Genomic DNA, 17,087 nt, shown 5'->3' with positions numbered 1-17,087 from the left:
CTGTTTTATAAGGATTTTCTGAAAAATAGTGAAGTCGTTTTTACTCTTGAAAGGCCAATAAATAACTTGAAGCTGATATTAAGCAGTGGTTCCTCTGTCCAGGTTGGTGGAGGAGGTCAAGCAGCGAGCTGGTGTCCTCCTGCAGAATGAGGACATTTACATGGCAAGCACCTTTCAGGACTTCATCCAGATGTTTGTCCGTATATTGAGAGGTGAAGAACAGGAGGATGAACTGATCATTGATCACGTAAGTCAATCTATATATTTTTTTTCAATTAACAAAAGGTTTCAGTCTGTAATTATCGAAATAATAAACGAGCAGTTCAAAAGATTCATCCACGTCGGGATACTGGAATATTGGAATTGGATATTATTTGTAAATGGAACAATAAACTAGAAAATTAATACTAAAGTAATATAGATAATTATATTATCAATATTAATCGACAACAAAACGATGATCAAAATAATTGCCTTGTATTTAAAAAAAATCGAGTAATTTTTTTTTACAATTTTTAACTAAATATCTAACAAAAAGGTCTTATTTCACCTTCTCAAAAGTAATAATTATTTAATTATTTCATGAACGCAGACTGATTGATCTTTTTGGGTTTGATCACAATAAGACATTTGCAAACATCTGGCTAACAATTACCATCAATCCTTTGTATGTGATACTGCTTAACTGTTTTTAATCACTAAATAATACTAAATAAACAAAAATAATTGGTTAATAAATAGCAAATGGGGAAAAAAACTTTCAATACGCTGAAATAATACTGGATTTCATTCATCAATGGAATAATCAATAAAATAATCAATTCTAAAAATAGTCAATAGTGACAGCCCTTCTTTTTACATATGTTAAAACCTGCATCTCTTCTTAAGGTTTCTACATTTTCCACAAAATTGGATTCTGAATTTTCCTTCCCCAATTGGTGAGTTTGGATGATGGAATGTCATCAATGATTGACCACTGTGGTCCTGTGAAACCCTTTGTGACTTGTTTGCGAGTAGGAGTCAGAACTATATAAATAATATGAACTTGTTCCTTGTTTGGTACGCTCAAACATGGCGAATAAAAACTCTTGAATCTTGAAAAAAATCTTGAATCTTGACTTGAAGCGCAAATGAAGTCACCCCATTAGTCTGAACACCATTTTCTGGATATTACGTTTGTAAAATACATATGAATCATGCAGAAAAATCCACCCGTTTATCCATTTTAGGAGGCTGCCATTTTGTGTTGTGCTCCCACTTGCTGTTGACTGAAAATGATATCACAGGGGTGTCCAAACTTTTTGCAAAGCGGGCCAGATTTGGTTAGATGAAATTGTATAAGGGCCGAATATTTGCACCGACATTCCTCGAACCATTACCATTGTAAATGAACTTGTAAATATGTAACTTTATCCTTTGCTATCTGCAGATAGGTTGATATTGCAAATGAGAATCACCATCATCATCATCATCATGGGTTTAAAGTCCGCTTTCCAGGCGCCGCTGGGTTGGACTGGATTCTCGATATGGCTTTCTTCCACAGGGAACGGTCCATGGCCATCTCGTGGTTGATGCCGAGTGCCTATGTCGGCTGCCACGGTCGTCTGCCAGGTCTTTTTAGGCCGGGCCCTGGGTCTTGTTCCCTTTACGTTATACGACATGACTTTCTTCACCCAGTCGTTCTCGTCCTTCCTCACTACATGTCCGTACCGTTGCAGTCTGCCTCTCCTCACCACATCCACTATGGCCTCCACTCCCATCTTCTTTCTCAGCTCTGCACTGGTCTTTTCCTCCCTCATTGACACACCACATATCCATCTGATCATCCTCATTTCTGCTCTGTTTAGTTTGTCTTCATGTTCTGTTTTCAGGGCCCATGCCTCACTTCCGTACGTCAAACCACTTCTGACGCAGGCTGAGTACACTTGGCCTCTCATCTTCAGGGATGGGGCCTTAGATGTTAAGAAGGGCATGAGTTCCCTGAATTTCTTCCACCCGCTTCTCACCCTTGTGGTCACTGCTAGGTCCACCCCCCCCCATCAGCGTTAAGCATGTCTCCAAGGTAGCAGAAGTTGTCCACCATCTCGTACATCTCCCCATCTACTACAAGCCCCTCTTGCTCAGCTGGGTCTGCTTGGGCGACTTCTCCCCTGCACCGCTTGCATTGGAAGGTCTCACTTACAGCTAGTAGGCTGCCTTTTACTCCGCTGCATCTCCGGTGTACCCATCTCTGACAACCCTTGCACCAAATAGAGTTAGCTTGCACTCCCTTCCCGCAAACTCCACATGGCCATGCTCCTGGCTGCGGTATCACTCCCAGGCCAGCACCACCGACCATGACCTTTGATTTTGCTGCATTCACCTTCATTCCTTTCACTTCCAGGCATGTCTTCCAGGCCGCTAGCTTCCTCGCTAGGTCTTCTCGACTGTGAGCCATTAATACCAGGTCATCCGCGTAGAGCAGCTCCCATGGTAGTCCACCGCTCACTTCCACATCCATCACGATAGCAAACAGTAATGGGCTGAGCACTGATCCCTGGTACACCCCTACCCTTACTTCAAACCCATTACTGTCGCCAACTCCTGTTCTAACAGCTGTGCATGCTCTGCAGTAGAGAGCCATCACAGCCTTAACCAGTCCCTCTTCCACGCCCGACTTCCTTAGGGCCCACCTCACCACCTCCCTTGGCACCCTGTCGACCGCTTTTTCCAGGTCAACAAAAGCGAAGTACAACCTCTTCCTCTTCTCCTGGTGTTTCTCTTGCATCTGTCGGGTGACAAAAATTGCGTCTGTTGTACCTTTACCAGGCATGAAGCCATACTGCATCTCGTCCACCTCTACCCGTGACCTCACCCTCCTTTCTAACACCCTCTCTAACAGCTTCATTCCATGCTCCAGCAGCTTTATTGCCCTGTATGACCCGCATGCGAGTGGGTCCCCCCTCCCTTTGAATAGAGGCACCAGGACGCTTTTTGTCCAGTCCTCCGGAATGTGCCCCTCAGCGATTACACTGTTACACAGGTCAGTCATCCACTGCACACCGACGTCACCCGCTGCCTTTAGCATCTCTGCCACCACTCCAGATGGTCCAGCTGCCTTTCCATCCTTCATGGCCTTCATGACTTTCCCCACTTCTGTTTGTGTGATCGGGCAACATTCACCCTCCGCTTCGTCGCATCCCACATCTCCATCCCAGTCATTCTCCACATTCAGCAACTTCTCCATGTACCTTCGCCATACTTCCTTCACTCCTCTGTTGTCTGTCACGATGTTGCCATCCTCATCCTTCACACAGTTTGCAGCGGTCACATCACGCCTCTCCTTAACCATTTGCTTCGCTATCTTGAAGAAGCTCTTTTGTCTTCTCACTCTCCAATTCACTTGCAAATTATTTCCTCTTGGTCTCATGGGCCTCCCACACTGCTGTCCGTGACGGCCTCTTTGCCTCTACATACGTTGCTCGGTCTGCCTCCCTTTTAGATTTCTTCCATACTTTATGGCACCTCCTCTTCTCATTCACCCCTCTTTCGACGCTATCATTCCACCACCATGTCTCTCTTTGTCTTGCTTTACCCTTTGACCATCCGCACACCTCCTCTGTAGCTCCAAGCAGAGCCTTCTTCATTGCCTGCCACTTGCCATCCACACCACCCGACTCCATCATCTCCTCCACTTCTTCTGCTATTTGCTCAATCTTCTCCCTGAACTCATTTTTATTCCCTGCGCTGTGTAGCTTCCACACCTTCAACTTGGGAGGATAATTGTTAGCCCCCACCTTCGTGATTCGCAGAGTTAGGTCTCCGATGACTAGGCGATGCTGAGACACACACTCTTCTCCGGGGATTGCCTTGTCATCCCTGACCAGGATGCGGTCCTCTTTTCTCACCATGATGTAATCTATTGTGCTCTTGCAGCCACCCGAACTGTATGTTACTAATTTGGCTTTGTCCTTCTTGAAAAGCATGTTGCACAGCACCAGCTCCAGTGCGTCACCGAACTCTAGGATCCTCTCTCCCTCTGCGTTCCGCATGCCATACCCCTGTCTCCCATGTACCCCCTCAAAGCCATCTGACTCCCTCCCCACGTGTCCATTCAGATCACCTCCCAGAATTATAACCTCATTCTGGGGGATCCCTGACAGCACCATGATGGCCTTGTCCCAGAACGCATCCTTCTCGTCCTGACTTATGCCAACTTGAGGGGCATAGATTGAAATTACGTTTGTCAGGCGCTTACCAACGATCAACTTCACAAAGATGATCCGCTCATTTACCCTGCTAATGCTTAGCAGTTGATCTATCCACTTTTCGGCGATAAGTACTCCGACACCACCAGTCCCTTCATTGCAGCCTTGCCAGAAGAACTTGTACCTTCTGCCGATTGCACCCAGCATCCTTGCACTTCCACCCTTCCATCTCGACTCCTGGACACAGTAGACATCCACCCTTCTCCTGTGTAGAGCCTCAACCACCTCCCCCGATCGGCGCAACATGCTACCGATGTTCCATGTAGCCACCCTAACACGTGCCTCCTGCCCGTCTCTATTCCGGTTCAGGCCTCCCCGCAGTCCATCGGGCTGAGGGCCGTCATATAATCTACCTGCGGTTTGCCCTCCTTCTCCATCATTTTTTTTTTGTCGTAGGCTGATGAAAATGCCCACGGAGTACTTAAGGCTGTACCCCGCCTCTCCTGTGTTTGTCTAGCCATACTGTGAATATTTTGGAGCAAAACTTTTTACAGTCGGATGCCCTTCCTGACACCAACCCAAGGGGAAATTGATTTTCTGTAGGGGTTGACTCCCTTAGCCCATTCCTCTCCCGAGGAGCCCACTAGGCAGTGGTACTATTTAACCCATAGTTGGGGGCTGGTTCGTGGGCACCAGGGCGTGTCCACACACCGGTGGGCCTGCGTGCCGCACGTCTAGGGGCCAAACCTCCTCCGAGTCCCTTGTAGTTTAGCCTGGGTCCGTGTTGGTACCCAGTTACCATGTGTTGCCGCATGGAGGCACTACATAGGGCTTGCTGTTAGAGAGGCTATGTACTGGCAGGGAGAGACTTACGCACTCGGCTCTCCCGTTCGCATACTGCTAGCCAGCGGTAAGGGTTGACAGTGAGAAGTGACATGCACTGGGCACTCCACCAACACACTAGACCAGGTATGGGCAAACTACGGCCCGCGGGCCACATCCGGCCCACGGGACCGTTTAATCCGGCCCGCCAACCCTAAATAAATTGTATTATTAAACATTTTTTTCGGTCATTTTGCCTGCAATGACTGCACTTCCCCAGTAGATGGGGAACCACTTGCCTGCGCATTTACTACTGGAAGCCGTGTCAGAAAGCTCGGTGCACACTCACAAATGCGTGTACGTACTCAGTAGTACAGAAATGGCGCACTCGCGCTCTATTTGCATCAGTGCCGAATTTACAGCGTGGGCTGTGACGACAAGATTCTTGTAATTTGCGCGCCGAGCTTTCGGATACAGTTTTACGCTAAAGCCACCCACAAACCTTCCCCTGGAATCCTTCCATTAAAATGAGTCGCCCAAGGAAAAGCAAGGTGGACACTGAGTGCCGAGTGTTTAAAAAGAGTGGCCAATTTGGCTCGACGTACGCGACGTGACGTTCAGCCACATGAACATCAACCCGTCACAGATCTAGGTAAACGGACCAACACCTCGGATCTCTCCTAAGAATTGCCACAACAAATTTTACTCCAGACTATGACACACTAGCAAAAAAAAGGGAGACCAACAACACTGTTCCCACTGAAAATGAAGGGGAGGCTTTCAAGTTTGTTGTAAAAAAATGCATTTTGAATATGATCTGTACAAATAGCAGGGATTGAAACTAGCGACCATTCTCATTTTCAAACAATGCAGGATGCTCAAGGACATTGATACACCACCTGTTTGTGACTAATCTTAACCTTTAAAGTTCTTAAGGCTTACTTTAAGGAAGTGTTTCCCGTTTCCTCACCTCTGTTACCAGGTGTTTGTGAGTTAAAACTCTGCTCTGATTTTCAGATACTCCTCACCGTGTTGCCGTTTTGATTACTTTATTTGGATGTATGCTTTCACCGATTCTTCAAGATGATATATTTGGTCAGAATGTTTGCCGTTTGATGTGACCTCATAAGATAAACATCTTTCATTAATCTGACCTGCAGGCACTGAAGTGATGGAGACTGTTATTCATAATAACAGTGTCGTATTTTATGAGAATCACTGATAGCAGTTTTTTAGGGATTATTTTTTTCAATGCTGTTAATAAATGCATTTGTTTTCAAAAAACTTTTTGGGAATATCCATGCTTTACTACCTACTAAAGGCCAAAACCTTTTATGCAATGCCCCCCTGTCAAAATTTAGAACCCAATTCGGCCCGCAAGTCAAAAAGTTTGTTTGCCCACCCCTGCACTAGACGCATCACAACAACCCAACTTGGTCTTATGAAATCAGACACACTAGAATCTATTGTCAATTGCACTACCAGAAAAATTAAAAATTAAAATAATAATACATTAAATACAAATGAACAATTTTATGAAAGTTAAATGCTTTTCTATTATTGTATTAAGTTTGTTTTATTATTGTTGTTATTGTTGTATTAACGAGAAGGGTGATATTGGTTTTTCGACTGCAGTAGACAGGCCAAGTTGCATCAAGTCAGATTTTTAATCCAAATTAAATCCTTCTCCATTTTATCTTTTTCACTTCAACTTCATACGCAACAAATTACTTCATAATCACAAAATAATAATCCATAGTCGTTTTGTTGTCTGCGATCACTGTGAGTGGGCGACGCAGCCGCGTAGTAGTGTGTAAAGTTTGTGCGAAGTAGACCGCTCACACCAGTAGTCCGTGTTTTTTTTTTTTTTTTTTGCCTTTCCCTGTGCTTGCAGCGTCTCTGATTTTAGCGTCGCCTTAGTTAGCGGCTGTAGCTAACAGCCAGCGAACATGGAGTGCAAACTTGTTTTGCTGCTGGTGTGCAGGACAGCAATCGAAAAATGTTCCCCGGACATTTTTTTAGGTCTCAAAAGTAGGTCACCCTAATATGACCAAACCCAGAAAGCAGATGAGCCACGACAGTTGTAGAGTTGAAATGTAAACATTCAGTTGGCAGTAGTTCATCAAGACTGACCAGAACTGATTGAAATCACTGTCTAACAGATGCAGTACAGGCCACCAGAGTTGAGAAAATCCCACAGAATAAAGTTTTCATTTCCCAATGACCTGATGTTTGCTAGAGTTGGGGGGCATGGCTTGAGGCAGTTCCCCAGAAAGCCAACGGGGATGTTTGCGGCAGGTCTGAAGTTCCATCAAATGGATTTAGGAACCACGAGGGCATAACAAGGTGAAGAACTCTCTGAGGTAAAACAAGAGTTTGCACTCCATTTACGCTGGCTGTTAGCTACAGCCGTTAACTTGTTTGTTGGTCTGTTCTGTTTACATTTGGAAGCAAATTTGGCAGCCTATTTGGCACTTAGCTGTCAACAGAAAACTAAACTACATCACAGTTGCTCAGGGATCAGATAATGACCAATCATGGCTCACCTGTTTTCTAAATTTGGTCATGTGACCCAAGCTGAGTCGTGATTTGCAAAACAAAAGCTAATGAAAGTATTTCTTGTACCTGCTGAACCTCATATCAGGACAGTTATCATGTGTATCTTTGTAAAGCACAGTTGTTATCCCAATAATTAATTAATTAAATTCAATTAGTACTAGCTATAAACATTCCTTTTGGCAGTTCAATAAAGCTCAATAAATCTCGACACCAGGTGCTTATTATCGAGCCTCCATTTGTAGAATCAGCAATTTTTACAGTTGGGGTTTGTGGTTGATTTATGATTGATATTATAAGCCTGTTTTTTTTTTTTTTAATCAGGTAACCAAGGAAATTAACAGCATGACTGTGAAAATGCCACACCAGTGTTTTATCAACGGCTCATTTGTAGATGCTGAAAATGGCAAGACCTACGAGACCATTAATCCAACTGATGGATCTGTAAGACATCTGAGGAAAAAATAATCATCGGTTCTTTTTCCATTCAAAGTACTACATGGACTGATTCTGCTTGTCATAATTTTTGACTAGGTAATCTGTAAGGTGTCTTATGCTTCAGTGGGGGATGTGGACCAGGCCGTGGCAGCTGCTAAAGCAGCATTTTATACTGGGCCCTGGGGCAAGATGAACCCAAGAGACAGAGGAAATCTACTTTATAAGTAAGTAGTCCCTAAAGGATGAATAGTGTGTCCTGATAGTTTTTAAGAAAACCATGACTAATGTGACGACTGACACAGTGAAACACTACACATTTAAAAACAAATAATGTGGCCTGAAACAGTATGCAGGAGTGGAATATTGAGTTTATTAATGGTGATTAGATGATGATAATAGAAATGTATTTTCTGAGGATGCAGATTTTATAAAAACATTGTCCATGTATTTTTATTTCTTTTAAATAAGAGCAAGATATACCGTTTGTTTCATAGTTTTGGGGGGGGGGGGGGGGCGACTTATACTCAGGAGCGATACTCAGGAGCGACTTATATTCACGAGCGACTTACATATGAAATTTTTCACACATTTTTACTTGATCATTAACATATTACTTACGTACTTACTAGTATAGTTGATCAATTCGCATGTTCTTTTCACTTTAAACCGCATGAGGGCGCACTATGGCTGTGGAGTAATTGGAGCCTCACTGACAATGAGTTCGATTAACTGACTTCCGGAGTCGGGAGATTTAATGATTTAGACTGACACAGATAGTTCGATAAACTTGTTATTTATGTTATAATTATTTGACATATAGGTTATTTAGAGTAGCAACGTGTATGTTGTTAGACTTCAGTAGTTTCCGATTGTCTCGCAAGGCCGTGAAGGCAGCAGGGGGGGGGGGGGAAGAGCGATCCAGGGCGCTTGCGTGTGTTGGCTCATATGTCGAGCTCTTGTTATGTGAAATAAAGAGCTGGTTACCAATTCCACGTCTTGCCTGGTACTTTGGTAACGCTACAATATAGTTATATACGTAGATCTGTGGAATAATTGGAGCCGCAACTGACAACGAGGCTGACGTCAGCGGGGCACGTAGGTCTGGAACAACAACTGTATTTTTCTTTGGGTTTTTTTGACACAGAGGATGAATATTCCGATGGATTTAATTATTTGGAGTGATACGGGTGGTTCGTTAAAATTGTTGTCCATATTACATTTATTTGATATGTCTAGTCTGACGTCAGCAGCGCACGTAGTTCCGGCGTCAACAGCTGTTTTTTTTTGTTTTTGTTTTTTTATTGACACAGGATGAATATTCCGATGGATTTAATGATTTAGAGTGTCACGGGTGGTTCGTTAAAACTGTTGTTTATATTACATTTATTTGATATATCTAGTCTGACGTGGGCGGCACACGTAGTTCCTTTCGCCGTCAACAGCTGTGTGTGTGTGTGTGTTTTTTAAGTGACACAAGATGAAGATTCCGATGGATTTAAAGATTTGGAGTGACACAGATGGTTCGATAAAATCGTTGTTTATATTATTAGTATTTGCTATAGTTTATATATTGTTATATGGGCCTGTGGAATAATTTGAACTTCAACTGACGACGAGTCCAACGTCAGCGGCGCACCGCACATGACAAAATCGATCGATAGATTTCATGATTTGGAGTAACACAGATGGTTTGATAAACATGTTATTTATGTTATAGTTATTTGAATAACTGTTAATGTTACATCAGGCCTGTTCCCAGCTCCTTGTTTGTGTTCATGTCACGTTAGCATACCGTGCCTGTTATTGCTGGTTCATGTCTGTTCTTGGTGTTGGATTTTGGATTTTGGATAAATTTCCCCCAAAATGCGACTTAAACTCCGGTGCGACTTACTATATATGTTTTTTTCCTCTATATTGTGCATTTTATGGCTGATGTGACTTGTACTCCGGACTGATTTTTAGTCCGAAAAATACGTTAATTCAAAATGTTGTGCTTTTTGGTTGGCCTAAAAGACTAGCAGACTTGATGGAGCAACACCAGGAGGAGTTGGCCACCATTGAGGCAATCGACTCCGGAGCTGTGTACACGCTGGCCCTCAAGACTCATGTGGGCATGTCCATCCAGACATTTCGCTACTTTGCTGGCTGGTGTGACAAGATACAGGTAAAAAGGATGGCCATCAAGGCCTATTTAACTTGAAATAGGGCAAATCAGGACGTCTGAAGCGTCACACTAATTCTGACGTGGGAACTAAACTTTGACAGAACACTTGGGGAATTTCTACTCATATTAGCTTATTGGTTTAAAACAGTCAGCCAATCTGAGAAAAGGGTTTCCACGAGTCGCAGACGAAATTAAACGGGTGAGGATATATGTTAAGAAATAATGACGTCATGAACTGTTTAACTTTAATTTGAAGTCATTTTTTCAGATTCTCTATAGATGATATTACACCAAAGAAAATCTCCCAAAAAGCCACTTTTTTCCTACACCCCAAATATGAATTTGGCCATAACCCATAATTAGATTTTCTGAAATTATTGGTGCATTGTACTCAAGCTGAAGGCTATTCCAACCAAAGTCACCCTTTTTTTTTTTTTTTAAGCTGGTTAACATTTTAACTTTATCACATTCGGTAACTATTTGGGTTGCTACTTTTGGGTTGAAGACAGAACATTATGAGGTAAACATTTATATATTTATTTTTTGGGTTTTGTCAGGATCTTCGATTGTTATCAATTAGCTCCAGTACTTTCAAGGATGTTCATCTCAAATACCTTGAAATAATGATCCTGGTATCGGCCCGACAGCCTCGATATTAATACCTGTTTTCGTTACTCGGCTAGCCCATCCCTGCTTTTATTTGTTGTTGTAAATATTGACTGTTTTGCTCTTTTGGAGGTTTACACACTAATTTGCACTGGTGTAAAGACTACAACATTTATTTGTGAGGAGGTTAAGGAGTTTCCCGCAACACAGGCATACAGGTTAGAAATATTGGCCAATGATGTCATCATTTTAACTCACTGCTCTCTCTCTGTCTCTCTAGAGGTCACCTGATTTGACCTAGGAAAACCTTTAACTTGACCTGGCAACGACTTGGCACTTGCTTGTGACGCAAACATTCTGACTCAAGACAGAGCCCATATTCGAAGTATACGATGCAATGAATACAATTCTGTTTGCAGGGCAAGACAATTCCCATCAACCAGGCCAGGCCCAACCATAACCTCACCTTCACTAAAAAAGAACCAATCGGGTAAGTTTGACATGGTTTTAGAAAAAACTTTGCCCTTGAATTTTTTATTCTTGTTTAGTTCTTAATTTTTTTCCCCTGTATCAGTGTTTGCGCTATTGTCATCCCTTGGAACTACCCACTCATGATGTTGGCATGGAAAAGTGCTGCCTGCCTTGCAGCTGGTAACACGCTTGTTCTTAAACCGGCACAGGTGATCATACACAGCATGAATATGATTAACAATGTCATGTCTTTTCTTAAAAACCCGCTCAAGTATGCTTGAGCCACATGTTAATCAGTTTTGTATCTCAGGCCTATATTACGTGTCTCACTTATTCAGGTCACACCACTGACCGCATTAAAATTTGCTGAGTTGTCAGTAAAAGCCGGTATTCCAAAAGGAGTTATCAACATCTTACCTGGTTCAGGTAATAGACACGTCATAAAACATCACGTTATATTATTTCAAGTGACTGTTTGGAATCTTACAAACTCAAACAAATTGCTCTCCTTTAGGAGGAATGGTGGGACAGCGCTTGGCTGATCACCCAGATATTCGCAAACTGGGTTTCACTGGTTCAACACCTATTGGCAAACAAATCATGAAAAGGTGAGACTTAAAGATCTTCTCCTTTACTTAACATGCCTGGACTGCCGTTGACGTTTAAATATTATACTTTCCCTCTAAAGTTGTGCACTCAGTAATTTAAAGAAAGTTTCTCTGGAGCTGGGAGGGAAATCTCCTCTCATCATCTTTAGCGACTGCGACATGGACAAGGCTGTTCGCATGGTAAGACAATCACATTTTGTAGGTTTTGCTATTTTTTTGTCTTGGTGTTTGAAATGGAAAGCTGCTAGTTTTGTAATATCTTGCTATTACAATAGAGGGCGTTCTTTCTTTCCATTTTTGGTCAAGAGACGTGTGGGTTGTCAAACAAAATGTTTTATGGTCAATCTCAAAACTCCTGCATTTCGGTCCACGGGATTAGATCTTGAGAAAGTGAATTTTGATTTTCTACCACATACGACCCAATAGTTGAAACATCATTGCGTGAATAGTTCAATTCATGCTACTTGTGAACTCAGGTTAAGTGAGCACACCTTTACAGAAGAGGATTAGGGCCAGTGAAGAAAAAAAAAAACGAGGGGTGACAGGATTCTGATTTTTTTCTCAGAATTCCGACTTTAAAGTATAAATAAAGAATAAAGTCAGAATTGTGAGAATAAAGTCAGAATTCCGACTTTAAAGTCAGAATTCTGAGAATAAAGTCAGAATTCTGACTTTAAAGTCAGACAGTGGGAATTCTGACTTTAAAGTCAGAATTCTGACTTTACTCTCGGAATTCTGACCTTAAAGTTGGAATTCTGACTTTATTCTCAAAATTTTGACTTTAAAGTCAGAATTCTGAGAATAGTCAGAATTCTGACTTTAAAGTCAGAATTCCCACTTTCTGACTTTAAAGGCAGAATGCTGACTTTATTCTCAGAATTCCGACTTTAAAGTCATAATTCTGACTTTATTCTCAGTATTCTGAGAATAAAGTCAGAAATCTGAGAATAAAGTCAGAATTCCGACTCTGACTTCCTTCCTTCCTTCCTTCCTTCCTTCCTTCCTTCCTTCCTTCCTTCCTTCCTTCCTTCCTTCCTTCCTCCATATACAGCAAATATAAGGGAAATGGCCTCATACTGTAAACTAGAAAATGCAATTTCTGGTGAAATTGCGTGTGAAGGCAAAGACTTGGAATCACTTCTTGGGGAATGATGCCGAATGATGTTGAAACGAGTTGAATTACTTGAGAAATGTGGAAAATAGAAGTGTATAACGAAATTTTTGTGAATTTGTGGTAAAAATTTGTAATTGTTGGTAAGTGGGAAGTTGCGGAATAAGTACGAAAATGATGAAGAGTTGAAAGTTGGAACGGATTGAATCGGTTGAAAAATGTAGAAATAGAGTTGAAAAATGACATTTTTGAGAATTTGGCGTAAATTTCAAAATTGAAAATTTTGAACTTTTGGTAAGTGAAAAATTGCAGAATAGGTAGGAAAAAGATGAACAGTTGAATGTTGGAACGGGTTGAATCGGTTAAAAATGTGGAAGTTAGAGCAAACGTTGAATGCCCCATAGAGAATGAATGGGAATTTTAAAAAAAAATTGCACCAACATTTTTTCAAATTTGGAACAAAACTAAAACTACAAATTGAAGATGTTCACTTTGGAGTTCAAAAGTTGAAACTGGTTGAATCGGTCAAAAATTGTAAAAGTTAGAGGAAATGTTATATTTAGGTCACTTCTGGTTTCATTTAGGGCACTATTTGTTGAACTAAGGTAACTTCAGGTTTATTTGGGTCACTTTCAGTTCGATTAGGGGCACTTCCGGTTTAGCTGAGGTAACTTCCGCTTTATTTGGGGTCACTTCCGGTTTAAAAAGGTCATTTCTGGTTCATTTGGTCACTTCCGGTTTATTTGGCCACTTCCGGTTTGATTTGGGGTCACTTCCGGTTTACCTGAGGTCACTTTCGGTTCATTTGGGGTCACTTCCGGTTTGATTTGGGGCACTAACGCATTGGGGCACTTCAGGGTCAATCCAAGATGGCCGCCATACTGGAACTGGGGGTCAAGGGTTGAATTGTGAAAGCAAAGTGGAAGTGGGGGTGAAGGGGGTGAATATGGTAAGCATAAGGTGAACAAAGTGAATAAAGTTGGAATGGGTTGAATCGGTTGAAAAATGTAGAAATTAGAAAGGAAAAACTAAATTTTTGAAAAATTTGGTGTTAATTTCGAAATTGAAATTTTGCAAAACTTTGTGCAAATTTTAAAAGTGAAAACGTGAATTTTTTTAATTTGGCAAATTTGGGAATGTCCCCAATAGGATTTCAATGTGTTGAATTAAGTGAATTTCAAACTGGAACAACGTAAATATGAAATGTTGAATCTGCCATTAAGAATGAATGGGGAAGAATTTGCCGGAAATTTGTGAATTTTGTGAAAACGGAAAATTTTTTGAACGAAAAAAATGTAAGCAGCCGTCCGTGTCATGAACATTTGGAATAAGTGAAAAGTGGAACGGAGTGAATCGGTTAAAGTATGTGGAAGTAGTTAAGCGTCAAATAAGTGAGCGGAATAAGTAGAATAATAATAACTAGAATTTGCAATTCCTGAAGAAATTGCGTGTGAAGGTGAAGAGGTTGAATAAATACTTGGGGAATGTTGCAGAATGATGTTGAAAAGAGTTGAATCGGTTGAAAAATGTAGAAATTACAAGGGAAAAAGGAAATTTGGGAAAATTGGGTGTGAATTTCAAAACTGAAAATTTGGAATTTTGGGTACGTGGGAAGTTGTGGAATAGGTAGGAAAATGATGAACAGCTGAAAGGTGGAATGGGTTGAATAAGTTGAAAAATGTAGAAATTAGAGTAGAAAAACAAAATTGTAGAGAATTTTTGTTAAGTGGGAAGTTGTGGAATAGGAAGGCAAAAGAGGAACAGTTGAAAGTTGGAACGAGTTGAATCGGTTAAAAAATGTAGAAGTTAGAGCAAATCTTGATTCCTAATAGAGAATGAATGGGAATTAAAAGAAAAAAAAATGCACCAAAATTTTTTGAAATTTGGAACAAAAGGAAAAAAAACGGCTTCAGGAGGTTGACTTTTGGGGTTAAAATGTTGAAATGGGTTTAATAGGGCAAAATTTGCAAAATTTAGCGCAAATGTAGGTATTTATGGCACTTAATGTTGAAATATGGTCACTTCCTGTTTGATTTGGGTCACTTCCGGTCTATTTGGGTCACTTCCGGTTTGATTAGAGGCACTTCCGGTCTAGCTGAGTTCACTTCCGGTTTATTTGGGGTCACTTCCGGTTTAAAAAGGTCACTTCCAGTTTAAAAAGGTCACTTCCGGTTTGATTTGGGGTCACTTCCGGTTTGATTTAGGATCACTTCCGGTTTACCTCAGGTCACCTCCGGTTCATTCGGGGTCAATTCCGGTTTCATTTGGGGCACTTCTAGTTCATTCCGGGTTCATTGGGGCACTTCAGGGTCAATCCAAGATGGCCGCCGCTCTGGAAGTGGGGGTCAAGGGTTGAATTGTGAAAGCATAGTGGGGGTGAAGGGGGTGAATATGGTAAGCATAAGGTGAACAAAGTGAATAAAGTTGGAATGGGTTGAATCGGTTGAAAAATGTAGAAATTAGAAGGGAAAAACTAAATTTTTGGAAAATTTGGTGTGAATTTCAAAATTGAAAATTTGGAAATTTTGGTAAGTGGGAAGGTGTGGAATAGGTAGGCAAAAGATGAACAATTGAAAGTTGGAACGAGTTGAATCGGTGGAAAAATGTAGAAATTAGAAGTGAAAAACTAAATTTTGTGAAATTTTGCAAAATTTTGTGCAAATTTTAAAAGTAAAAACGTGAAATTTTTGAATTTGGCAAGTTTGGGAATGTCCCCAATGTGATTTGAATGTGTTGAATTAAGTGAATTTTAAACTGGAGCAACGTAAATGTGAAATGTTGAATCTGCCATTAAGAATGAATGGGGAAGAATTTGCCGGAATTTTGTGAATTTTGCGAAAACGGAAAGTTTTTTGAACGAAAAAAATGTAAGCACCCGTGTCATGAATATTTGGAATCAGTGAAAAGTGGAATGGAGTGAATCGGTTGAAGTATGTGGAAGTAGTTAACGGACAAAAAAGTGAGCGGAATAAGTAGAATAATAACTAGAATTTGCAATTCCTGAAGAAATTGCGTGTGAAGGTGAAGAGGTTGAATAAATACTTGGGGAATGTTGCAGAATGATGTTGAAAAGAGTTGAATCGGTTGAAAAATGTAGAAATTACAAGGGAAAAAGGAAATTTGGGAAAATTGGGTGTGAATTACAAAATTGAAAATTTGGAATTTTGGGTAAGTGGGAAGTTGTGGAATAGGTAGGAAAATGATGAACAGTTGAAAGGTCGAATGGGTTGAATAAGTTGAAAAATGTAGAAATTAGATTAAAAAAACAAAATTGTAGAGAATTTTTGGTAAGTGGGTAGTTGTGGAATAGGAAGGCAAAAGAAGAACAGTTCAAAGTTGGAACGAGTTGAATCGGTTAAAAAATGTAGAAGTTAGAGCAAATCTTGAATCCTAATAGAGAATGAATGGGAATTAAAAGAAAAAAAATTGCACCAACATTTTTTGAAATTTGGAACAAAAGGAAAAAAAACAGCTTTAGGAGGTTCACTTTTGGGGTTAAAATGTTGAAATGGGTTTAATCGGGCAAAATTTGCAAAAGTTAGCGCAAATGTAGGTATTTAGGGCACTTAATGTTGAAATATGGTCACTTCTGGTTTGATTTAGGTCACTTCCGGTCTATTTGGGTCACTTCCGGTTTGATAAGAGGCACTTCCTGTCTAGCTGAGGTCACTTCCGGTTTAAAAAGGTCACTTCCTGTTTAAAAAGGTCACTTCCGGTTTGATTTGGGCTCACTTCCGGTTTGATTTTGGGTCACTTCCGGTTTACCTAAGGTCACTTCTGGTTTACCTAAGGTCACTTCCGGTTTGATTTGAGATACTTCTGGTTCATTCTGGGTTCATTGGGGGCACTTCAAGGTCAATCCAAGATGGCCGCCACACTGGAAGTGGGGGTCAAGGGGGTGAATATGGTAAGCATAAGGTGAACAAAGTGAATAAAGTTGGAATGGGTTGAATCGGTTCAAAAATGTATAAATTACAGTAGAAAAACAAAATTGCAGAGAATTTTTGGTAAGTGGGAAGTTGTGGAATAGGAAGGCAAAAGATGAACAGTTGAAAGTTGGAACGAGTTGAATCGGTTAAAAAATGTAGAAGTTTGAGCGAATCTTGAATCCTAATAGAGAATGA

General features: G+C 41.0%; 1 protein-coding gene across 2 annotated transcripts in view; it reads left to right on the top strand.

Moving 5' to 3' along the window:
• The window catches only part of LOC125992619 (mitochondrial 10-formyltetrahydrofolate dehydrogenase), a 60,859-nt gene that overhangs the window by 23,727 nt on the left and 20,045 nt on the right, over positions 1–17,087 (top strand). For both annotated transcript variants that reach the window (XM_049761719.2, XM_049761720.2), the window contains exons 10-18: positions 103–247; positions 7,890–8,009; positions 8,100–8,227; positions 10,017–10,167; positions 11,193–11,263; positions 11,348–11,453; positions 11,583–11,670; positions 11,759–11,852; positions 11,933–12,032. In XM_049761719.2, coding sequence (XP_049617676.1) covers positions 103–247; positions 7,890–8,009; positions 8,100–8,227; positions 10,017–10,167; positions 11,193–11,263; positions 11,348–11,453; positions 11,583–11,670; positions 11,759–11,852; positions 11,933–12,032 — 1,003 coding nt within the window. The remainder of the gene's footprint in view (positions 1–102; positions 248–7,889; positions 8,010–8,099; positions 8,228–10,016; positions 10,168–11,192; positions 11,264–11,347; positions 11,454–11,582; positions 11,671–11,758; positions 11,853–11,932; positions 12,033–17,087) is intronic.

Source organism: Syngnathus scovelli, unplaced genomic scaffold (genome assembly GCF_024217435.2).
Source record: "Syngnathus scovelli strain Florida unplaced genomic scaffold, RoL_Ssco_1.2 HiC_scaffold_23, whole genome shotgun sequence".
Taxonomy (NCBI): Eukaryota; Metazoa; Chordata; class Actinopteri; order Syngnathiformes; family Syngnathidae; genus Syngnathus; species Syngnathus scovelli.
Note: the sequence above shows the minus strand (reverse complement) of the source record. Positions and strands in the feature narration are given on the sequence as shown.